Consider the following 26983-nt stretch of genomic DNA (forward strand, 5'->3'; position numbering starts at 1 on the left):
GAAGAGGGGCAGAAGCAAGCTCATGGGGACTGCTCACATCTTAGACTGCTATATACCTTCTGCAACGATAATGCAAAAATGGTCCCAACTTAAACCAAAGAAAATATACTGAATGTCTCAGGTGATGGGTGGAAAACACTATCACCAAATCTTTGTTGTAAGTCTGAACTCTGGGCGTGGATGAAATTATACCTAATTTGATGAGATGTCTACTATTCACTGGCAAAGTCCACATCATTTCCTTTCACTGCTTAGCACAGCTCCATCTTCTCCAAAACTTTTCTGGACCTGACTGTGTATTTTGCCCAGCTGAGCTGCAATGAGAAAACCGAAAACCTCCAGAGGACTTAAGATGTCCTTCCCTGCAAGCAAATACAGTCTGCAGAAGAGTCAGAAACTTTGTTATCTTGGTCTCAAAGTCTTGCACATCTGGCCAAAAAGCAGCTTCATTTCAATAGCAAGAGTAGACACAACATTTAAAGGAGATGAGGCCAGGAAAAAGCAGAGATCATAAAATGGAGATATTCGCAACCTTTATTTCAACCTGTGCACCAAGCTTTCCCCGCTTAGCTCAACAGTCTGTGCAAAGAAAGGCTTTTTAACTTCTCAGGGTGAATCAGGACAGCTAGAACTACAGCTTCTGCTCTAAACAGGAAGATGGAAACCAGAGAGAAGCTCCCTGGTAACTGAAAAGACCCTCAGAAAAACTGGTTCGACCAGGCTACAAGTTAGCCTCTTTACCTGCTATGTCCACAGCTGGTAGAAAATACAAATGAGTAACAAGTGGAAGAGGCAAATTTCTCCTCTCTGCCTCAAAAGACTCAATTGAATTGTCACTTCTCATTTATGGGAGAACTGCTGTAATGAACATACTTTATTCTAAATATAAATAGGCAACATTAACTATCTTCTCCACTATGGTTTTGGATGAGTATGACTGTGGTACTTATTTTTAATCCTCTTGGCTTGAATAGGAAACATCCAGAGACTTGCAGATGCAACACTCAAGCAGCTTTATGCAAGATGGACAAATTCATTTTGGTGCACAAGGTGGTACTGCTGCCCACAAACACAAGCAGGACTGGCAGGCATGATGAGGACCACATCCATTAAGTGGATGTGATGATTTAGCAAATGAAATTGATATCTGTGATTTAATCTGGAATTTCCAACCTCCTGCACTTCTTCATCACAACCTTTCCTGCATTTCTGAGTCTTTTTATCATTCCATACATTTACAGATTCATCTAACACTCTCTCACCTCCAACAGGACCCCTCCTTCACAGCAACACGATGCAACTCCAGTCTCTGAGCAGCTCTGCACCATATGTATACAGCCCACCATCAGTGCTTGTGAGTCAGTGCTCATCCTCAGAGATGCCTGTTCTCAGCTCCTCATCCAGAAGGCCAAAGACCCTCAAGGCTCAGTTCACATGGGGAGAGGAGGTAGGGTTGTGGCTCAGAAACAACATTAAACAGCCTGCAACCCTTAGATACTAACTCACCCTTGAGAAGACCCAACATGCCCAGCAATCACAATCTTGTATCTGTGATTCATGCAAGTATTCATTTAATATATTATCTTTCAGAAAACAGAAACTTTTCAGTTACTAAGGGCACATTTCCCACAAGTATCAAATACCCCATGCAAGGAGGAAGGAAAGAAACCACATGCTCGCTGGTAGCTGTCTGACTGAACTTGCAGAGCATAAGTATAGCACAAACTTGCAAGCTGTACCACATCCCCTCTAGACACCCCATTAATGAAAGAGCAAACTGCCTGAAATCTCTCTTGCTTCAGTGATGCCTGAAGGCTCCTCTACACCAAACACAGGTAACAGCTTTTGCTCCCCTAGCTAAGCCAGGACAGCAAGGCTGGTATAGCCCTCTGGTGGTATAAGCCACTTTCTCATTTCCCCTTCTCAGCAGACCTAAAGTAAGCTTGACAAAGCACTCTTCTGTTAACACAGAACACTCTTCTGTTAACACAACGTCTATGCCAGGTTTTCCCGACACAGGTAAACAGACTATGAGGTCTGATTTTTCCTGTACTCTTAACTATGAGCAATACTGAAAGATTTTGTAATGCAGACCCAGCTCAAAGCTCACTGCATATGCAATAAGATTTGCATTATAATTGTGCACGTAAACTCAGGCAAATGGGGAAACTACAAACCAATTACTTCAATATGGCTGGTATCACAGTATTTTCTTTGCCAAAGACATCTTTTAGAAGGAATTATTACCTCTCCCCAAATCACTTCTTTTTGATTTATTTACATACTATCTTGGATTGTTCTCAACCATGCAAATTAGGCTTTATTAAACTTACCTGAAATTCAGTCTCCTCAAGTACAATAAGCTAATCCTCTACTGAAAGAGTACAGAGAAATGTTCATTGCTGCAGTGGCAATGTAATTGTGTTGTTATGTTTATGAGCTCAATATATAAATTTATAGCTCTGCAGTGCAAAGTGTGCTCAGAACTGTCATTAAACCACTTGCAGACAATTCTCATGATCAAGATATTTAAAACTGGTTTTCAGCCAAGATGGACTATTTTTCACAGCTACAAAAAGCTAAATGAACGTACAATGAATTTAATGTATGGTTGCAATAGCAGTATATAATTTTGAATTATAAACCATCAACAAACCTATTCTATTCCTTTCTTAAAACCATGCTAACAGTTTTGCCTTGGATCTATGTAATAATGTCTGTACCCATTAATCAATCTGTTTATAGACCAATTAGATATTCATTGAATTGCAAATCAGGGGAAACAAGTTATTTAATCTACTATGTAATAACGAACAACTTCATGTTAATTTGGCACTTACAAGATACGCAAAATATTAATGTTATGTGCACTCAGTGTCCTTGATCTAAGCCCACCATTTCTGGCAGCTAAATACCTGACTGAAAGGTCTGCTGGAAGTCCCTCCTATAGAACAGATGCTGACACAGCCATCATTTTAAAAAGCAGCGTGAATTCAGAGCTGAGCTCTGCTTTGCCCTCGAGGACCAAGACTAGCAACGTGGATGCTGGTACCTGAGCACAGTGCTGCAGGGAATAGTGCTAGGAGCTGCAGTGCCTGGGAGGTAGCCCCTGGGAGATGCAGCTAGTGCCATCCAGCCCTGAGCTCCTCAGGGCCAGCCACTGCTCCCACATGGGGCCACAGTGTTTCTGTTCAGCTGGTTTACAGCACTTGTTTCTAGGAGACAACTTCTTCTGCCTGCTTTTTTACTTATTGCCTTGATTAAACTGATTTGAAAGAGGAAGAAGCAGTCAAAACAATGCCATTGCAAGGCTTCCTGGTTAATTTTAAAGTAGGATTCTAGTATGAAAAGAGATGGGAGGTCATCTGTAATACTGGGGGTGGGTGTCTATGTCTACAGTAACAAACTCTGCTGAATTTAAATGTGCAATTTAAGGCTGAAAACCCTGAAGTTGGCTTCGGTCCTGAGACACAACTCTGGCCTTTTCCATACAACCACAGAATGGTTTGGGTTGGAAGGGACCTAAAAATCATCTAGCGTACATCCATCTAGCATCATATGCCTGCTATGTGATGCACTGGGAAGTAAACATACAGACCAAATTATTTACTTCCATGAAACCATTATCTCTGGTTTAAGCTCAAGACATCATCTGCATCCTCATTTGCTTCATACATGCCCCTGGCGACACCTCTGCAATTACACTGAAGCCATGGGGGCTGCACAGGGTGGAGTCCATTGCAGCTCAGGAGAAGCCTATGACTGACTCAGGCACGCTGTGTGACTGCAGGAGTGTCGGAACAAAGCCAGGCTGCCTCATCTTCCCCATGTCAGCCTCATCCTCCTATGACTTCTATTGTGTGGGGCTCTGCCCCATAGCAATCATATCTCTAATCATCACATCTGGAGAGAAGCACCATCCCTTCTCAATTCCTTTCTTCCTCCTTTCATCACCCAAACAAAAAATTACATATTTTGGTGCATTTACTCAATGCTTATAAAGCAATCTAAAGGTGAAACAGTCAAGCTTTTGTAGGGCTCTGTTGAGCAGAGCCAAAATAACAAAACCCAAAAAGCAGTTAAAGAGAAGTCCTCAACAAGTGTAGCAAGTCCTTACAGTTCCAGTTACACAGCAAGGACTAATCTGTAGAGCAAGGCTACAAAGTTCTGAACATAGCAAAAGCCAACCAAGTTAGTACTATTTAGGAAACTGTTCATGTGAACTATTGAACTATCTCAGCAATCTTTTAAAGTCAAAGTGACTAGGGAAAGCATCACATCCAAAGCATTCAACACAGTGCAAGACAAACCTTAAACTGCTATGACTTGTACTGGCTGGCAATTAAACTGGCATCTGGAAAGTTCAGCAACACTTCACATTTATGAAAACTTACATTTTCCAAATAGTTCCCTACTGCTTTAAAATGGCTTTCAATACAACACAAGAACTTTATTTTAAATATATTGCTAAGAAATCATATATTTAGTTGAACTGCTTTTAACACTATAGTGGAGGACTTTAAGTGAACGTTTAAATGAACAAGAATTGATACGCAACAAAAACGTACATGACGACACACTTCATTTAATGTTATGTTTTGGCAAGAGCAAGTGCATTATTACTTCTTCAAGAAACGTCTTGCTCAGTCAAGCAGAAGTAGCTCCCATGTGGGAGAGCAAAGACTATTATGTTACATGGTTTTACTGGAGATAATTCTTTACTAAACCAATCAGACCACATAATAACAGCATTCTAACACCAACTACAGGCCCTTGGAGACCAGTTTGTGTGTGGCCTAGATTTCATAGGCTTCTTTACAACAGATGTGTTGGATGAGGGTAGTGTTACTTCATATATTAACTTCTGTGTTCCTTAGGTAAAACAGCAGTATTCGTTTAAGTTCTCCCTCTCATACATTCTTCTTACAGAAAGTGTGTGCTTTCTGCAAGCAGATGATAAATCTGAAATCAAATAATCCATTGCAGTCACAACTCATCAGTTTCTAAACCTCACTAGAAGTACTGATGATCTCTCAGAGGCACATCAATGACATGTTTTCAGCTCACATATAAGAATACCCCAGCTGTATGTTTAAAATGCCCGGCTACAAACAGCTGTACAGCTAAGTCCAAAAATTGTGTGAAAGAGCAACAAGTTACATATCTATTAGTTTTTCTTTGTTCTATAATGATCCTTTAGTATAGGAACTGCATTTCACAGGACCATAAATGAAAACAGAATCCTAAAGCTCTCCTCTCTGTCGGATGCTAAAAAAATCCCATTACTTGAAAAGCACCAGATCGGGATTAAGCAGGAAATAATCAGCTTTATGCCAAAGGAAGGACCTCGCCCTGCAACTTTTTATTTATAAAACACAGAATTGATGGAAGGCTATTTCCTAAATCTGCTCCATGGTAAACTTATTGCTCCATCCAAAACAGGAAGGGTGAAGTTTATCTACAAAAGACTCTGTCTATGGTAATTCTCTTGTTAAAAAATGCTTCAATAGCTTTCAGTTATGTCCACTGACCACAAAGGAAACCAATATTCATGTAAGCCTCATCAGAATGGGCTGTGTATTAACAGCAACAATTACATGATAAACTAACTTTCCTCGTACAGAAAGTACAGTAGTTTAAAAACCACATACATGGGCTGTGCTGCAGTCAAGATCAGCAATGATGCATTTGCCTTTACCAGAAAGTGACTTGTGGTGATTTTACTTTTCCCTGACCAAAAGTCTTCACACTTTCAATGTCAACAAATATCTTCAGCTACGAATACTCTTAGATTCAACATTCTGCACTGAGGGCTCAGTTTTGTTAATGGGCAAGACAGAACTTTACTCCGAGGTGTGGATCACCTCTATTTTCTTCAATGGCACAATATAAACAAGCAGCAAGAGAAAACAAAACAAATCTTCCTTTTCCAACTGAGAGCAACTCCCAGCAGATCAGTTGCACGATTAACTGGCAGCAGCACTGTTCTTATAAACTCAAAGCTAGTGGATTAATGAGTTTAAGAACCAGTCCTTAAATGAGAAGACTCTCACCATGACTGCTTAAAGAGCAGCTTCTTTGCGTTTTTCTTCTTTAATGGTTCCAAAACTGCTGAAGTCAGAGGTTTTTTTTTAATCACATGCGCAGCATAAGGAACATACTACACAAAATAAGTAAACTACTGTAATGGACAACTTCTCAGAAAGGCAAAGCAACAGCTGCAAGAAGAAAAAAAACAATTACTTCTATTACCAAGGTTTTATTACTTAGGTTATGCTAAAACTTAAGGTTTCTGAAAGTTTAGAATTACTTCACACGTTATATTAGCCTCACAAATCAGTTTTATTAGTGCATCAATAATGGATCAAATTGTTTTCATGTCCAAGTTATGGTCCTGTCTCTACCCTCTAAACAGTCACTCTCATCATTTACTTTAAGTACTCATTTCAAATATGAAATCAAATAAAAAGAAAATTAAGGGCATGTTTGTGAAGAATTCTATAAGCCCTCCCCAGCTTGTGGATGGGTATCTTTTTCCACATGCAGCTGTGATGGCTGAAAATGCTATTCCCCCTTCCCAGCTGTCACCATCCCCATGCCAGAAGCCCTCACCCACTTGTTTGTGTGAGCCAGCAATATACAGGACTACTCCTAAAATTCATTTTTAGGCACGATCATCATAATTAGGTCACACACTAGCACATCACTTGGGCTGTCGGGAGGAATCACCTATTCTGAGTGAGAAGGTGACAAGAAACTGTGGATAACCTCCAAAGAGGACATTTATCTACAGCCTTACTAATGTGTCCAGTCTCTTTGAATTCATCTGGGACCACTCTCAGAACTGCTACCTAACCCAAGCAGGCAAAACACACAGGATCTGTGTTTTAATGATTCTGTGTCTTCAGTCAAATACAAAACATCTAAAGAAAGAGAACATAAAGCTAACACAATGGCTGGAGGTGGAATAGGTCAGAAAAGCCGTATGATGAGGCTTCATTTCTTACTGCAAATATATTCATTCCTTCTGTATTTTTAGCATTTAACACCCAACCTATCTCTCCCTCTGAATCTGTTCCCACAATTCTAGCTAATTCCATTTCAATTTGGGAGCAGAAATCCGATCCAAAATTGGTAAAAACAGAAAGCATGCCTGTCCCCAAAGAGAAAGCCATAAGGAGTAGAGATTGTCTTTCATGGTTAGTAAATCATATGTCTTAGGGCAGCGATTACCAATTGTGGTTCCAAGAGAACGTAGCAGGAGTTCTGCATTTACTCAGTGGATATACCACTAACCACATCCCACAGTACTTGGAATTAATTATTCAGTAAGTTTGGGTTACAGTTCATAAGTAATACTGAAGAACCACAGCATTTGGCTGGTCCAAAAAAGCTTGGGAGTCACTGTTGTTTTCATGGTGAACTATTTTTCCATGTGATACACAAGCTGATTTTGCATTTAGAAAGATCTTCTAAGACTAAGGACACTGGCCTTCTACTTCTTCATTACAAGCCTTTATTAATGAGACAGTTAAGCAGCGCTGCAGCATTTCAGCACAAGAACTGTTACCTATCAAACTCATTAAAGGAATGTCTGCCCTGTTCACTCCAGTGTCACTGAACGTTTTCCAGAAGTTGTCTGATGGGGTGAACTGACAGAGGACAGATTTGGAACAAACTTGGCAAGATATGTGAACACACTCATGACTTTTTGAAGTGTTTGCTTGTCTTCACTTTCTGGCATCCACTGAAACGCTTTGATTCTTTTCGAGTCTGGCTTCAGTCAGTCCTTGTAAAAGGTATTATGACCATTATAAGAAAACTGGGATCATCAAACACTGTTTTGTGTGGGGTTTTTTGAAAGCTTTAGCTCTGTATTCTTCAGATACCTTAGAGCAGCTTTATGCAATCCTTGACGTCAACAAATTCAGCTACCAGCATGATGCAACAAATCACAGAATCATAGAATAGTTAGGGTTGGAAAGGATCTTAAGATCATCCAGTTCCAACTCCCCTGACAGGGGCAGGGACACCTCACACTAAACCATGTCACCCAAGGCTTCATCCAACCTGGCCTTGAACACTGCCAGGGATGGTTCTTTGGGCAACCTGTTCCAGTGCCTCACCACCCTCACTGTAAGGAACTTCTTCCTTAGATCCAATCTAAACTTCCCCTGTTTTTGTTTAAATCCATTACCCCTTGTCCTATTGCTACAGTCCCTGATGAAGTGTCCCTTTTCAGCATCCCTGTAGGCCCCCTTCAGATACTGGAAGGCTGCTATGAGGTCTCCACACAGCCTCCTCATTTCCAGGCTGAACAGCCCCAACTTTCTCAGCCTGTCTTCATACAGGAGGTGCTCCAGTCCTCTGATCATCCTCGTGGCCTCCTCTGGACTTGTTCTAACAGTTCCATGTCCTTTTTATGTTGAGGACACCAGAACTGCACACAATACTCCAAGTGAGGTCTCAAGAGAGCAGAGTAGAGGGGCAGGACAGAATCATAGAATGGTTTGGGTTGGAAAGGACCTTAAGATCATCCAGTTCCAACCCTCCTGCCATAGGCAGGGACATCTCGCACTAAACCATGTCACCCAAGACTCCATCCAATCTAGTCTTGGACACTGCCAGAGATGGAGCATTCACAGCTTCCCTGGGCAACTCATTCCAGTGCCTCACCACCTTCTTCAACCTGCTGGTCATGCTTCTTTTGATCCAGTCCAGTATACCAAGAGATATTTCTAGTACTGAGGGACAAAACTTAGAATCATAGAATCATTTAGGTTGAAAAAAACCTTCAAGATCACTGAGTCCAACTGTTACCCTAGCATTACCACTATAGACTGTATTTCTAACTGCCACATCTACATGTCTTAAATACCTCCAAGGTTACTTCTCTGTGCAGCCTGTTGCAGTTACTGACAACCCTTTCAGTAAAGAAATTATACTTGCTATATAATCTAAATATACTATATATACTTGCTATACAATCTAAACCTCCCCTGGTGCAACTTAAGGCCATTTCCTCTTGTCCTGTCATTTGTTACTTGGGAGACTGACACCCACCTTAGTACAGCTTCCTTTCATGTAGCTTTAAATAAGCAACAGGGTCTCCCCAGAGCCTCCTTTACTCCTGACTGAACAACCCCAGTTCCCTCAGACACCCCTCATCAGAGTTGTGCTCTAGACTCTTCACCAGCTTTGTTGCCTTTCTCTGGACCTGCTCCAGTATCTCAATGTCTTCTTGTAGTGAGGCCCCAAACTGAACATGGTATTTGAGGTGCTGCCTCACCAGTGCCAAGTACAGGCAGATGACCACTTCCCTAGTCCTGCTTCCTATGCTATTTGTGATGCAAGGATACTAGAGGTCTAGACCCAGTCCTCTTGGATTTCATGAAATATCTTATTTACTCTAACAGTAAACAAGAGAGGATGATTATGGTACCAGTATTTATTTACTAGTCACAATAGTAAAGCATCATGTAAACTAGCAAGTCAATGAAAAAACATAGCTAGAACATATTAGTGGCTGCCCAGCAATTCTGTCAATGTCCTGCAGCTAAAGATCTGTTGAGTATCACCAGCAGTATAATGAACTGCGGTCACTTCAGAGATACAGCAAGTTCTGCCTCTGGCCAACACTCCAGTAAGTAGAGCTCCACTCTGGCAAATCACACAACTAAAGGTATGGAGGAACTGATCCTTCCACTAAAGTACTCTTCATAAGATTTCAAATTACCACCAACATCTTGATAGCTTGAAGATACCCTCAAATGTATAATTAGGATATCTGTTAATATCTGCAAACATACCTTGCCATATTAATCCTATCTTTAGACATACATAGGGTATTGTTTAAATGGCTAAAATAATTCTCTTTAGGGCAGACACCAAAACAGTAATTTCAAGTCAGACAGCTAAAACTGAGGAAAAGAATACGCTAATAAGGAGGTAATACAAGAGATCTAAAGTAGATAATTAATCTGGAAACCACAGAACTATATATAAATGTATTATTGAATAAAATGTACTGTTACAATAAAAATAAACATTTTTATGCTGTATCTCTGAGCAGAATAATAGCTGCTGCTGATAAAGTCTGCTGATGCTGGATTGATATGGTGTGTTTTGGATAAGAACAGCAGGGAAAGAGAGCAGTGAAGTCTCTTTTGATAAGCAGAACTAAACAGTTTACTGCCTAAGATAAAAATAGGTTGCTAAAGGTCAAACACTAATGCAATAGCCAAAAGAAACAGGACCATGCCATTTACCTTTTAACCTTACTTCATAGAAGATTACCACGTGCTCTCAAAGATACAGACAAGGGTTATTCGTACAAACATATCCTGAAAAATAAGACATTCATCCCTTCATGCAGCCTTCCAGAACCTTATTTTTTTTAACAAAACAGTTCATGCTAACAAAGATTTGGCTGAACTGCACTCTCTGGAAAGAGAATTAAATGAGGCAAAAAAGATTTAATTACTTAGAACAGAGCAAGCCAAATTAAATAAGATAGAAAAACCCCAAACAAAACCAGAATTAAAAGGAATGACATTTCCTCATTTCATTTAGAAATTCCAGCAGGCTCGGGGGTTGGAGAGAGAGGGTTTGTGTTTGCTCTGTTTTAAATCACGTAAGGGTACAAACATTGCAAAATTTCTATTTTCAAATCAGTAGGTAGGACATCCTGCTATTTCCAGGATTAGTATCCACAAAGAATTGATTTACACTCCAAACAAAGGATTATTTCATTTATTTATTTCAGAGAACCATGAACTGGGTACAATGAGAACAGTGACTGTTTCAGTAAAATAAAAAAAGAAAACGTTGCCTTCTGCAGAGTAAGTCAGTAGCTTACACTCTTACTGAAGAAAATACGACTGACACTTTTCATTTGTTGGCTGCAGTCCACTGAAACCAGATCTTAGAACTATTGCTTAGTTTTCAAATAGAATTGACTATTGACTCACTTCATCTTACATCAAGTTAGTATTAACCTCCCTTTCACTTGTCCATATTTCCTCTTTATTCTCCTTGGCTTTCCATTGCTCAGCTAACTACACTGTGGACAAAGCCAAATCACTCTTTCTGCTCCAAAGAACCTGCAGTTGGGCAATATGTCCATAATAAAGGAACCACAACCTCCTCTGACTACCTTCACTTCTGCCACCAAACTTTTATCCAAATCCTCCCCACTCCCTCGGCAAGTCTTTGCTCAAGCTCCCACATAGCCTCATTCTCTGAAAAATCAGAAATTCATTAAAAATACCAACTGAATTATGTGAGCACCTCGTGACAAACGCATTGACATTTCACACATTTCTATCAGACATGAAAACAGGGCAAAAGGCCTGTTTCATAACTAGATGCAAACACCATTTAAAGAACAAAACCAAACACTGCCCCACTGTATATATGATGTACGTACACACACGCACACACTTCAGAGCTTGAATATACGCATAATACAGAAGCTTTAAGGAATACAGTAAAAAGCTACTTACTTACCAGTGACACAAGCATACTGAGCAATTTGTCTTGAAATAAATTGCAAGGACATCTAATGAAAGCTTGTATCCTTGTATGCATAAAACCTTACCTGAGCCTAGATACTGCATTTTCATGTTCAGTTAACATGCCAAATGACCTTGCCTCTTTTAAAATCTTAGTTGATCCACAACAGACAAGAACAAGCTCAGCACTTTATCCCTAAGAGTTCTCTGTATATCCTAATATAACTCTTCAATCTTAATATAACTCTTCAGTAATATGCATACGTATCTAGGAACACAGTCTTATGGGAGAGAAACAGTCAAACAGCAACAGACTGAAGCAAACTGAAACCTGAGATGAAATAAGACATGAGCCATGTTACTATAAAGGTACTAGACTTTCAAATTATATCCAGCATATTTTTTAACAAAAGCTTTAAAAGTGATTGAATTCTGCTTTTCCTAAAGTATAATTTTTGTGATAAACATTATGATTCAAAAAAGTGACCAGCTTGGTCCATATACAGCATTAAGAGAAGACTGTGCTGCAAAGCAGAGGTTACATTCTTGAAGGCCCCAAATGTATAGCACAGGTCTAAGACAAGCAAGGAATTATCTGACATTTTCACTGCACTTTCAGAAATACATACATGCAAAACCTATGTTTCTCTCATTAATAAAAAATTGTATCTGGGTCAATATACATGAATAAGGAGGGAATAATGTCTACAGTAGATGAGATACTTCTCGTCAGAATCACTGCTCTGGCTGCTTATTCTGACATGAGTAACACCTACACAAATTAAAAGGCTCCAGAGCCAACTCATTATAATGATACATGCTTTTCTTGGTAGCAAAAAGCCCATCCTGCTTAAAATCGAAAGGAACACTCCTAAACCAGTTTCTTTGATAGCTTATCTGGGCCATAGGAGACCATATAATTACTTTAAACTCGAGATTTTTTTGCCCATCCCCATTCCCCAAACACTGGCTGACAAATGATGTAGAAAATTCACACACCAAGAATGCAAATTGTATTTAACTGATTTTTTTTAAAGTCTGTCTTATCAAATTACATATAAATTGCAATTTTAGATTAATCACATCTGGATTAGGTATGTTAACGACCCAATACTACAACCATTTTACTGCAATTTACTAGTGTACAGATGATAATTGTCACATTTGGAATGCAGATGCAATTCCCCATCCAAAAGGAGACTGCAAGAATAACAAGGCCAATAATTTTGTTGTATGTATTATGAAACATCTTGCTCTGTTATTAAAAGCACCAATCACTTATATATAGGCTTAAGAAACCAATAGCCTGAATCAAATCAAGGGTGAGTCAGAGAGCTCTCGAAAGCTCAGAGTTAAACATTCAGGTATCCTATTACTAGAAAATCAACGGGAAAAGAAAGCATTAACTGACCTTAGTGAAACAGGAAACAGAATCTGAGAGTTTATCTTTCTTCTGATTTTAGAAAAACATAGTTGCCAGAAAACATCCTTCAATAGCAACGTAAGGAAAAATTATACAGTGAGCTGTACTTATGCTTAAGAGTAGATTTAAGGAAAAAAACTATGAAATGATGAGAAGTGTTTAAAAATTAACCAGGGTATTTTTGAGTTATGGCTAGACCTATTTGGGTAAGAAGATTAATAATTTCATTAAAACCTCATTTTCACATTAAGAAATTACTCACATTGGTTTTATTTGTAGTTGATGAGAAACACAGTAAACTGAACCAAATGGACAACAGAACCATCAGCAGTGACTGACATGTGTATCAAATTCTTCAGTAAGTGAATTCAGGTACTCGATGCAGGAACGCTGCATTTCCTGCCTTACCATTGTACTGCAGACGCCTCGAGGGCATCCAGAGGGGAAGACACCAAGCTGGAAGCACCTGACTGCTCCCCCCACTTGTTTCTGGCACCAGAAATAGCAACCAGTTTTCTTGCATGATGTAGCGTCTCCACCCTCCAGCCAGGGAGAAACTCCATTGCATTTGCCCACGGGCTTTAGAGCTTCTGTGGAATTAATTCCCATCTCCACCCATGTTCCTCTTGATCCCCATCTCATTCTTTTCCCCACCCTCTTGGCTGCAGTTCCTGATCTTGGCACAAATCATCCTTTTTTTTTAACTGCAAATCCAGTCCCACCCTTGTTTGTTGCTTCCCACACTCCCAATTCCCAACCTTACCTCTCCTGTCACCACAAATGCTTTCATCTCTTCCACATTCCCTCCACCCTCCAATTCAGAGGTCACCTCGTTCCTCAGCTAGACATAGTTCCATTCCGTGATCATTCCTCCGTGATGTCTAATGAGATGCAATCACATTATGGTATTTCTCCACTGCAACTCACACAGTTTCTGCTACTGCCTGTTTTCATAATGCTTGTTAACAATCATCTTCGTTTAAGCCCAAACTGAATTTAGCTGAAACCTGACAATAGAGTCAAAAGATACACAGCACAGATACTGTCTGATTGCATAAGCTAGTTTCTCCAGGAAGGCAAGTTAAAAAAGAAGTAATAAAATGGGCAAATTTCCAGCTGAAGATGATCACTGCAAGGCTTGTGTCAGCATACCCTAATCTATTTCTAATTTTGTGTTTAAAAATGCTTATGCTGAGATTTTTTTTATTTAGGTAGCACATGACCAAAGAAGCTAATACATAAATTATCTTCTATACTAAGGTTGTGCTTGCGGGGTGTAATTATGGTCACGTAAGTACACACAGCCTCACACAGGTACAGCATTTCATGTTGTAATGAAACCAAGCATTTAAGCTATCTGGGGAGCAGGAGAGGGGGAAAGATCGCTAGCAAGCCAATTAAACCATGGTGAAACAGTATCAAACCCATCTATTAAAGGTTCTTTGTGTCATTCACAGCAATACTCAAAGTTCAATAGTTCAGAAAATTAACATATAAACAGTCCTTGTCAAGAAGCTTAAGAAGCTAAAGAACCAGGAACAACATGGCCCACTTGTTTTTGTCAGTATGAAACTTCTGTGATTTTACAAGTCTGGATATAAGACTATTAGTCTTTCAAAGTGAAAGTGCCAAGGTAAGAGAGGCACACTACAACCTTTATCCTGTGAGGAATCTTGGCCCTTGCTTTTCTGCCATATTTTGTGAAGCATGCCATTGTGATACTCATACTAGAGTATGTCTAGACAACCACTGAGGACTGAAAGTCACAACATCAATGCAAATAACAGTCAAACAAAACAGGAAAGTGATCCTTGTGGGCTGGTGACAAATGATCATGTGCATCAGTCATTTACACACCAAGATAAAAATCTAATGTTTTTATAATCTTAACTTACAGAAGAAGCACATGCATAAGCAACTTATGCAACAAAAGAATTTTTTCCCATAGCAAGTTACCAATTCTGATGCCTTTTGGAACTAGAAGATAGCCTTGCATTTGAAATGCCGGAGCAAATGAATACTCTCTATGCCAAGCTAAAAGCTTGGCATAAAGACACAAACCTATACAAATACTATATGCACTCAAAATAATTGGAGCAAACCCCATGTTACAGAAGACTGTTAACTGCAGCTTTTTAATTTCAAATTATTTCCTTGCTTTCCAAATGCCACCCAATGGCTGACTGTTAAAGCACTATCATTCACAGAAAGGAACAAGCTATTAAAAACAAGTGTAGCCTACCCATCTTAAAAGCATACCGAGTTTAACTTGCTCAATGAAACAACTGCCAGAAGAAAGCAGACATAAGGCTAGGTACTGAGATACGGAATATAAACCTGAGAACCAGATGACAAATGCAACCTCTCACCAAAGCATCTTTGGTCACAGATGATCACACACTTATATAAGAACCAGTGTTGCATATAAATCGGATTACAAATGGATTAGAGGATTAAACTACATGTATCAGCAAAACGACCATCTAAAAAACCAGTTTCTGTTATATTAAGATCAACCCAACAGTCTGAAAAAGATACATGAAAAAACATAAAATCCATAAAATCATAGATTCACACTGTAGCAGGTTTTCCCTACCTACAGGTTGTCAGTGTGATACTCTTCTGTCACTGTCTACTCCAACCTCCTGAAAGCGCTAATCAGTGCAGGAGCTCCCACGCCAAACATCAAGTCCCTCCTGTCACCTACCTTCCTACCACTACATTTCATTTCCCACTTACCAGGGGTTTTTGCATGTTCGCTCAGTTACCACCTTCCCATCATCACACATGGTTTTATGGAATCTTTATGACACTGTTCTCTGTTTGCCCTACACACATCCTGCTTTAAGCACCACTTGGACTCCTGTTTCAAGACTTTCAGAAGATCAATGCTCAGATAATATTGGGAATACTGATAGAACTGATGTGAAATCAGTGCTGTGGGGAATATACAGTAGTCCTTTGAGCTAGGGCTATTTCTGAGGCAATTTAAATTTCTGGATCTAATTATTAGGTATATGGGACTCATCCTATTCTCATTCTGCTTCAATCCAGGAAGCAGCAGGTTTCCCCAGCAGCAATGTTGAAAGAGTACTCAGAAAGTCAAAAGATACCTTGTTCAAGAGACAAGTTATAAGAAAGCAAAATACTCAAAGGTTAAAACTTTAAGCCTCTATGCACTGTGCCAGCTAAGAGAATTTTATCTTCCAACCTTAAACCGGTTAAAAAATAAAATCAAACACTGCTAAAACCACCTCTCAAGTCCACCAATGCCATTCTGCTAAAGCAAGAATTAGCTGGAGACAAAGTTGGAGGTGGTTCTCTTTATCCTCTAAATCAAATTCAAGTTATTAAAACCACCACCACCAAAACCCAACCACAAACAACAAAACCACACACACAATAAGCCTCACTCCCACAGAAACTACTGCCTTTATCAAGACTCAGACAATTCATCATTTCTGGTTTTGTCCTTCAGCTTTCTCAGGAGGTTTGCCATTGTCAGTTCTGCTTATCCTTCCGAGCATCTCCACTTCTGACAGTTCTTTCAGTAGGTGAATTCTCATAATTAGTTCCTAATTATATATCAAGGCCCACACGTTTTTAAAGTTTCTTCTCTTCGTAACGCCTCTTCCAATCCTGTTGACATTCATCATCTCCTGAAACTGATCTTCCTTCTTCCCAGCCTACTCAGAGTTTCCAAGTCTTCTTTCATCCTGCTGTTAAGTTCTCTTGGTTTCTCACAACAGACCAAGAAATGATAAATCAAACAACCACTGCTAGCTGCTGACTGAAAAAATACTACTTAACAGACAGCTCCTTAGATCTCCACTTTATCTGATCAAGAAGTGATTTTTGTCTTTCAGACTTGAACAGGTGGGCACAGAAACAGGTACAACCTTCTTTCACATTTTCTCTGTTTCAACTAAGCCCACCAGTTTGATCAAGTACCTAACTACTAACCCTCTCCCATTTAAGTTTTCCAGAGATCTGCCATAAAACTATAGTATCTATAAATAATCCTCTTGCAGACTGTCTCTAAACAGCCCTCTGCGATCTTGCAATCTGCAGCACTGATAACACAAATGTAACACCACTACACCAAAAACTAGATCAATGGCTACCTTCATCAAAAGACTGAGTCCCCAGCATTCACAAATTTCAACACAATGCGCTCAGCACAGGCCTAAAAATGTTTACATTAAAAAACATACAGCAAAATAAACTGTCAGACACAAAATCTTCCACAGAAAAGTAGCCATAGAAACCTAAAGGTGAATTCTACCTAAAGCGTTCAAATCTCTCTAATACCCAACTGTTACTGGATATATGCACACATTTCTGGTGTTACGTTCTCCTAAAAATATTGCCCTACGAGCCCTGTGAGCGTTGCATATTAAATAACACTTTTTACCAGCTTCCCAATGAAAAATGCTGTTGGCAAAAAGCTGAAATGTGGTAATAGACTTCCTTATTAAACCGTACCTTCAGGTGCTGAAGTAAAATAAGTTGCACTGATTTTGCATATGCAGTTTGTAATTATGAACATTGCAGTGCATACCGAATAACCCATTCATGTCCATGGAAAGGAAAGAGAACATCGCTAAACAAATGGAAAGTGAAGGACTGCAATTTCTAAAGCATGGTGACTCAAACATATGAAAAGGAAAGTAGCTGAAGTTTTCACATCCTTTTACAAATATCCTGCTTTAAATTAATGTATCTGTAAGGAGAATCAACGATGCTGTGAAGACACCAAACAAAAGCTTCTATGTTTTCCATCTTGCAGTTACATAAAGATGAAAATGCAGATTTCTAACAAACAGCTCAGCTTTAGAAAAGTGAAAGACCCTAGCACAAAAAATACTGAAGTGTGAGCTATAACAATGCAAATAAGCATAGCAACTTAACCGATTTGATTTTGCAATGGTAAAAAATAAGGTCTAGAGTAAATAAAGATTATAGAAAAATCAGCAAGTCAAAATTAATATGGAAGAAAAAGTGATTAAGAATATGTAAAAAGTAATAAATGACTTGTATATAAGAAGATGGGTCCTGATATAAGGGACCTAAGAAACCACAAAAGGATCAAACAAGATCATAGGCAGATGATACCATTAAGGAATCATTTTTTCTGAGAAGCCTAAGGCAAAACACCAAAACCTGAGACAAATGTTTTCTCGATTAGGAAAAAATAAATTAACACAATTAATTACATCTTACTTTTAAATAAAATAAGCCTCAGCTCAGAGGAGGCATGATACATACTATGCTACCAACCAGATTAGTCTGATGATGAGTCCATCGTTAAGCCCTTGCTACTGTGTATTAAGTACACAAGGTTTGAAGGAGAACAGAAAAGCTAGGAGGCAAGCAGAATCTACAGCTTCCCCATCTCTACTCTCATCTGGCCAGTTACTCTTGTCTGGTCTCCTCCTGTCAGAAACAAAGCATGTCTGACCTCATCCATAATCAGAAATAATCCTTTAATGTGTTTTGTAGCTACTGTTCCAGTTCCTTCAGCATCATTTAACTTACTTACCTCTTAACTCATATTTTAATTAGGGGATTTTTTCCTAACCTAGACAATTCTGCCTGAAATGAGCAACCAACAAGCTAACCTAAGGAACAGTAATCTGTTTCCGTGGCCCAGCTGAAGTCAAAAGAAAAGGTACACCCAAGGCCAGCTTTGACAGCCTCCTTCATTCCTACCCGGATTCCCATTAGTGCAGTTTATTCATTTACTTATTTTCTTACAATTGCTAAAACTCATATGTTTAATCTAACATTAATATCCAGAATTTATAAGGTGGATACAGAGGGGGTTGGGAGCAGGGAGGAAGGCATGCAGTATACTTCTATACATTACAGAAATCATAACTATCATGCCAGAAATGCCTTATTTTTATGATCTGATATTAACCCAAAACATTTTTAGCTAGGTAAAGTTTCACTTTGTGAGTTGTCAGTTTTCTCTCTGAGCAGCGCCTCCAGAGAACAGAGGTCAAAGGAGGTGATCCTGCCCCTCTACTCTGCTCTTGTGAGACCTCACTTGGAGTACTATGTGCAGTTCTAGCGCCCTCAGCATAGAAAGGACATGGAACTGTTAGAACAAGTCCAGAGGAGGCCATGAGGATGATCAGGGGACTGGAGCACCTCCCATATGAAGACAGGCTGAGAAAGTTGGGGCTGTTCAGCCTGGAGAAGAGAAGGCTGCGTGGAGACTTCATAGCAGCCTTCCAGTATCTGAAGGGGGCCTATAGGGATGCTGGGGAGGGACTATTTACTTAGAGACTGTAGTGATAGGACAAGGGGTAACGGGCTGAAACTTAAACAGTGGAGATTTAGATTGGATATAAGGAAGAAATTCCTTACTGTTAGGGTGGTGAGGTACTGGAATGGGTTGCCCAAAGAAGTGATAAATGCTCCATCCCTGGCAGTGTTCAAGACGAGGTTGGATGAAGCCTTGGGTGATATGGTTTAGTGTGAGGTGTCCCTGCCCATGGCAGGAGGGTTGGAACTAGATGGTCTTAAGGTCCTTTCCAACCCTAGCTATTCTATGATTCCAATACGCACAAAGACAGTTATTGCTATATAGATGTTACTAGAACAAGAGATCTGAGAACAGAGCATGAGAACAAAAAACAGCTCTTCTGAAACTACACACACTGGAACTGCTAAAACCTAACTGGTTTTCCTACTTAACTGCTAGGCCAAAGATTTAAGTAATTTACTTAAAAAAGAAAAGGAATTAGAGAGCAGATCTGGAAACAGAATCCGGACACACCATTCACTCAGCCACACACCCGTTTTTTCTTCTTTCTCTGTACCATATCTATGAAGTTTCAAATGGAAGCTATAGAAAATCTCTGATTTTCAGCATCTTCCACAAGGCAGCTGTCCAATTCGGGTAACAGCTCATTAATACTACTGAGGCCTGTTAACAGGTAGTATTTACAAAGTCAAGCAAACAAGCGATTAATGAGAAAGTTTAAGTATTTAAAATACTATTCTGCTGGATATTTAAAAATATTGGTGAACTGAAAGCAACCAGTCAGCCAGTAATTCCAGTATGGAAAAAAGCTTTCATGAATGTATTAATTCCTATACTTTCTTCTTGGATGCCAGAGCTCTGTGGTAACAGACAAATTGAGGTCTGTGTGTCAAATCTCATTCAGAAACTGAGAAGTTTATTTTTCCCAAAATCAGGGAAGGCATTCGGCTCATTTGGTAAAATCTGCCTACAGAAAATAATAGATTTTCAGAGGTAACCCATGTCATTTCAACTTACATATGCAGTGTTTAAGAAACTGGACACATAATAATGGACTAATTAACACAGTGTTGCAGACTTGATGTCTAGACAAGATAAGACATTTCAAGAATCCCTGCTACTCACTCTCATAAAGGAATAACAAAGAGATAGCCTTTTGTGTAATACCACTGCTGAATTGCTCCAATTGTGAATTTAACACCAGGGACATATTTGTCATCACTTCCGAAAGAAAACACACTTCAGCACATTACACGCTCAAAGCATAAGCTGATCCTTAACTATATGAAACCAGAAACTAAAGAACTCCAAAGCAATAATTTAATGTATACTAAATGTCATTAAACATAAAAATATACAAAAAAAGTGCATGAAATTGTTACAACAGCAACCTATTCATTAACTTTGATACGTCAATGCAAAGTTCTTGCTACGCTACTTTACAGTACCAAGGCTGATCTTTTAAACACCTACTTAATGGGCTCCAACCCCACCACGCTTAGACAACATACAAAAAGAGGGAAAGGCATGTTCAAAGGCATATGGAAACCCAAACAAACAGAAAGCTAATTACTTCACTATTTTTGTTTCTAAAACCTCTCCAAAGTTTCTGATTGCTTACACACAGAGCATCAAAGACCATGAGACACCAAAGCATGAGACACACATTAATGCTGCAGAATTTTCATTCAATGCAAAGGGGCACAAAGATAGAAAAGAAGATGCACCGGGATGGCAGGCATCAGTTTTCCCAGTACCTGCCTTGTGGAAGTGCCAGGAAAGATCCTGTTCTACAAACCACAAAGTGGCATTGCCAGAGGGTGCCAGGAACTCAACCATCCTCTGAGGACAGCTATGAGCAGCTGGAGCTGGTCTCAATAGACAGGTGAGGCCACCCAAAAGTTGGGGACCACAGCAAGGAGCTGGAAGTCCACAGTTCAAGACTGGAAACAGGAAATTGCCAAGAACAGCACGGAGCAGAAACCTTGTCATTGGTGGAAAGCAAGCATGTTGTGGAGAACAGTATGCAGGACTGTGATGGCTGCTGAGCTCAGAGATGGAGCAGTGAAACACCAAAACAGGCTGTCCAGAGAAACACTGGAGTCTCCCTCACTGGAAATATTCAGGACTCAACTTGAAAGAGCCCTGAATGACCTGATCTAAGGCCCTGTTTCAAGAGAAGATTGGCCCAGCTGAGGTCCCATCAAACCTAGGCATTTCCATGATACTGTCACTATGCCTGTCATTTCAAAGATGAGACCAGAGACTTCCAGTCACAATTCAGCAATGGTCTCAAACTCCCATGCATCTTCAACCACATTCTTCCTTCCCACGTAATATTGTCAGACTTCAAATTAAGCATATGCTTCTGACTTTTTCTAGTTTGAGAGTCACACAGATAATTTTGGCTCTGTTCAAACAGTGTCTGGATTTTCCCAAGCCTTTATCCATGAGCACTCCTCTCTCTTTATGTCACCTTCAGTTAATACTTGCAGAGCAACTGCAGACTCTTAAAAGATAGCAAATACATTAATAGTCTAATACATTAATAGTCTAATAATAGACTAATAATTAGCTAATAGCAAATACATTATCAAACAGTTGCTGATTGCTTTGTCCTGTCACAGCACACAAAGAACTTTATTTCTTTTCAAATTACATGATTTTAAGTGAATGCTTGCAACAGGTCTCCCATCAACCAAATAACATACAAATATTCTGTTGATGAGCCAGAGTCATGTTTGCAATCACATTCCATTTAAAATTCTGAATTTGGCCAGTGGTTATGGTACTATGGGGAAAGGGAGAAGGGACTTTACAAACAGTGATATGAACCATTAAGTAAGATACAGAGATGGACTTACTTAAACAGAACAACCGCCATGAATGTTTCATTCAGTTGTTTAAGGGATATTTTCTTTTGCTGTTTTTTCTTAAAGAGAAGTAACAGAAATACATAACAAGCTGCACTCCCTTCTGCCCAGGGGATCAGGACGCCTGTTTGCTGCACAGCAATGAAGTTGCTCATAGCATCACTGTACGTGTTCTATCAGTACAGGGTTTTACCTGAAATAGTACCATACTATGAAGTACGTATTTGGGTAATTTTGTTCCTTTTCCTGGTTGAGTTTAGGATATGGATATGGAGAAGACAAATAAAAAAGGGCATTATCAGGAACTGGGAACAGCAAGAATACCTGGGAATCAAGATGAGAATAAGCATGAACTGAAAAGCAAACATCAAGAAGATCTGGTGCTCCAAGAGAAAGCTGAAAAACTTCAGAGACAAAACCACAAGAGGTCTGATGGGTCAATGCTCCTCATCAAGTTTCACTTTCTCAAACTGAGCTCCCCAATGCTTAGACACATACCCAGTCATTTCTACCTTCATTTATTTATTTAGTCAGTAATTTTAAACACTTTAATAGCTGTCCAGTGAAGACTGGCAATCAATCTTTTGGGAATCTTGCTCTGCACATGGATTGCAGCTTCACCATTTTGCAGCTCAACTCTTTGGAGTATTTTATTAATCCAAAAAAATTACATACCAGAAAGAATACATTAAAACTACATTATCAGAAGCTATTTTAAAGACCTGAATGAAAAAAGGCCATAGAACAAAAGATTTTTCTGCTGTTATTTGAGTCCTCAAGACAAATAATCAGAAACGTATTATGAAAAAACTTTCATAAAAATGTATTCTATATTTCAAGTCAGTCTTCATATTCCTAAAGTATATCATAGCCTACAGTTCATTTCTAAGATTCAAATGTTACATCTATATAAACAATGCAGCATGACTACTGATATCAAATTTGCATGTTAAAGACTAATTTCACTGTGCAAAAATCAGAAACATACTTTCAGTTAAACAGCAGCAAACTCAGTATATATTAAGAAGTTAATCCAAAGAACCTTCTGTAAACCATAGGACCATAGGACTATGATTTAGGACCACAGGACTTCAGATTTAGTTTCCATTCCACTCTTTGCTCCCTCTCTCATTCCTTGTCAAAGGCAGAGAACCCAAGCCACACAGAATTAAACTACATTTACTTTTAGATGCTGACAACTCAACGTCAAGGGAACAGTGTATACATTTCTCCAAAGACTGCTTCCATAAAGAGTAGGAAGATTCACAGTATTTCACAATTATGAAAACTATCATAATTTTCACAACTGTCCAAAATTTTCTGGATTTTTTTTTAATTGCTGAAGCATGAGTTACTTTTAAGTGTTTATCTGAAAAACACAAGTCATTTTACAGCCTAAATTTAAATTATTAAATACATATTTATTAATGCAACATATTGTATTATGATACACATTATATATAATAATACAATAAATCTATTCTTTTATATTTATTTATTATTTATATTCATGTTTATTAATAAAATATATTCACCAGCTCTCAACAAATTCACAGTACCTGATTTCACAGAAAACCATAAATCTTGTTCAGTTGAATAAAATGTATTGAAGCTACTTCCCATATCATTCTAAAATCTTATTTTAATTCTTTAGAGGCTGACAGCTTCAATATTCACATCAACAACAGGAGAAACTGGTTCTATGAAATTAAATACAAATCTTCTAAAGTTATTCCTCAAGCCTCTCTGAGCTAAGTTCCTAAAACTATTCTGTTTTACAGAGCATAGCCTAGATTTTTTTAGTGATAAGTGCAAACTCTACCAAACATAGTAACATTAGATCATACTGAAAACAACATTTGGGGTTTATGCCCAAGTTTTCATCTGTTTTCACTACAAGCCTGTCCTCAGGACCTAGGGGAAACAAACCAAACACAGATTCACCAGCGTCAGGGTGAATCAGGTAAATAATCACAATTGTTATTTATTTTAAATATGGTCTTAATCTTTAGTTTTTTCAGTTCGTCATTTTTACATAGTCCTAAGTTCATGCATCTGGCAGAGCTGATTTAGGCCATGCACAACCTGGTGATCAGACACATCAGGATAAACAAACTGCATCATGACCCTCACAGTTACGGCACGCTCTGGTTAACTCCAATACAGCAAGACCTGGCACACAGGCAAAACCATGCTCACCAGGAACACGGTTATGCAAAGCCAACATTAATAAAAAAAGAAAACAGAAAATCAAATTGAGAATAAAGTTGGTTTTCAAGTGTCAATAAAAAAGGAAGAACAGTGTTACAGCACAGGAAATGGGCTCAAAGGCAACAGAATAAAGGCCACCAGGCATAAGATGGAAAACGAAGACCTAGAATAGGCTTATCTCAATCAAGACTAGAGACCCATTTTCTTGAAGATGTTATTACGAAATTATCATGAGGGGGAAAAATTATCTACAATTCCCTTCCACCCACTTCAGGCATACACTCAAAACATTGTAAATCAGAGCAAGTTTCAAGAAAGTCATCACTTTCTCCCACCCAAATAATAAACTTTAAACACAATTTCCAGAGTTGGGTATAACTGCATTTATGTCAGACAGATCACATCAGAAAAATCTCCATTTACAGTAACAGAAATATGGAAAAAACCCACTTTGATTGTTTATGACAAATGAAATTGAAGATAACTGTAGTTAAATTCCTTACTGTGAGGTGACATATTAAAGACTAATGCACGAGCAAATTTCCTTTGAACCTCCTCAGAAACTCAACAAGAGGAACAAAAATCTTATTTTGTATTAAATCAATCCCCAAGTACTCAACACAACAAAGAACACAAACTTTCAGGACAATATCCCTCCCTCACTGAGATGTAGAACACTGTAGTCAAAGCAGAATTTAAAGGCTCTTATTCTTCAGAGAATGATGAAGACACCGAGATTCAAAGTTAGTTTTTAAAAAACAAACACAAAAATCCAACAAAACAAGCCTTCACCCCCCAAAAATCACAACAAAAAAGACCAACAAAAACCCCCAAACCCAAGAAGCAGCTTCTAGTGTTCAATCCCGAACTGTATATATTTAAGGAAATTACAGTGTAAAAGTAATTTGTGACAATTTGGTCTCACATAAAGCTTTACTTTTTAATTACATTTGAAATTATGTGTATTATATGTGATTTTAAAACAATTATTCAAAAAAGAAGTCATTTTCTTGGCCTGTAAAACAGCGGGTGTTGCATGTAAGTTACAGAAAGCTATCATTAATTCCCACAGGCAGATAAATGCCATGCTGCTTCAGAATTAAATAGATAGAAATGCTACCATCACATCATCTCAAGAAATCAGATTACATTCATATTATGCTCCAAGAAGGAGGAAAAAGTAAATCAACATATTTCTAGCTGATCAAACCATTACAAGGGTACTGTATCAGTGACAAAATGCCAGGAAGACTCACCTGTTCAATCTCCTTTGTCTTAGTTGCAATTGCTTTTGAACGACCAAGAAGCTGACCATCCTCGTATAATTCTGTACTATCTGTTATATTTGTTTCTGCTTCCTCTGTTTGTTCGCTGTATAAGGGAGCTGAAGATCCAGCCTTAAAAAAATACAAGCAAAATAAAAACCTCAAAGTGCAAGAGCAAAACTAAACACCCAAATACAGTCATTCAGCTATTCAGTTTGCTTATCGAGACTACCAGTGAAGCATTATTGCTACAATCTAACATATACAGAAATATGGATTTTAAACGTAGAAAACACGGCATCATAAAAAACCTGTGAGTCAGTGTTAACTGTATAAAGACAATGATGTCAGATAACCTTTACCTGCCCTTCCACTGAGAAGGAAGGCCACTCTAACTTGTACATGTGGTATTTAGAACACCAGCTAGCAAGAAAAATCCACAATCAAAGTGGGATTAGCTCTCTAGGAAAGGATAAAAGTAACAAAATCAAAGGTAAACAGGCATCAACAAAATCAAAAGGCTGCCAGAAAAAACTTGCAGCACTCAGGACCACAGGTTTACTATCAAATGGATACAGATACCTATTGTAAAGGAAAAGCCAACAAGTGCTTAGAGGATTCCTGATAAGATGGGAGATCTTACTAAAGTACCAGAACTGTATAAGCTTCCCTCTAAAAGAGAAATTAAGACAGTATTCCTACCCAAAAGCAAAAAGCCTCCCACTCCAAGGATTCTATAAAGATGATAGAAAGGAGAAGAAATTACCATAGCCTATTGAAATCCAGTATTATGCAAGAGAATTCTAGAGTAGTAATTTGTTTTGTGGGGTTTTTTTTATCAGATTTGAGAATTGAGGATGCATAAAAATATTTTCTAGTATTCCAAAATAAAGAGGCAAAGAGTCCTAAGACATAAACTAACATGAAAGAGAAAAGCATTAGACTTAAAGAAAAAAAGTTTAAGTGGTCCTAAGAGCATCTGCTCAGAACTTAGCAGCAATATAAACCATTAAAACTGAATCCCAAATCTTATTGCAGCAAATCATGAAATGCCTGAGATTGATTAAAGGCTGCTGAAAAGTTCAGTGCAATGCAAACTTCAGCTACTAAGAACTATATAAGATAAACTGAAAAGAAGATGAAAAGCATTGCAATTCATACATGACAGCCTAGTACGAATCAAGGTGAGAAGTATCCTTTCTTCTAGGACTAAGAATGATATACTTCACTCCTTCATCAGCATTCCTACAGCGCACTTTCTGAGTCAATAAATCATCTCAGACTGTTCCATAACCAACTGCAATTGCTTCATTTTGAAAATTACTTCAGTTTGAATCTTTTTGCCACTGCTATTTTCTCTGAGGCACAGTGGAAGCTTTAAATTACTCTTTTCCATATGGCCCACTCTGTTCTTTCCTCTCTTA

General features: G+C 38.6%; 1 protein-coding gene across 2 annotated transcripts in view; it reads right to left on the minus strand.

The window, feature by feature from the left end:
* Positions 1-26983, minus strand: part of PPHLN1 (periphilin 1) — a 71658-nt gene that overhangs the window by 7764 nt on the left and 36911 nt on the right. For both annotated transcript variants that reach the window (XM_005148041.4, XM_013128774.3), the window contains exon 9: positions 25551-25691. In XM_005148041.4, coding sequence (XP_005148098.2) covers positions 25551-25691 — 141 coding nt within the window. The remainder of the gene's footprint in view (positions 1-25550; positions 25692-26983) is intronic.

This window comes from Melopsittacus undulatus, chromosome 5 (genome assembly GCF_012275295.1).
Source record: "Melopsittacus undulatus isolate bMelUnd1 chromosome 5, bMelUnd1.mat.Z, whole genome shotgun sequence".
Taxonomy (NCBI): Eukaryota; Metazoa; Chordata; class Aves; order Psittaciformes; family Psittaculidae; genus Melopsittacus; species Melopsittacus undulatus.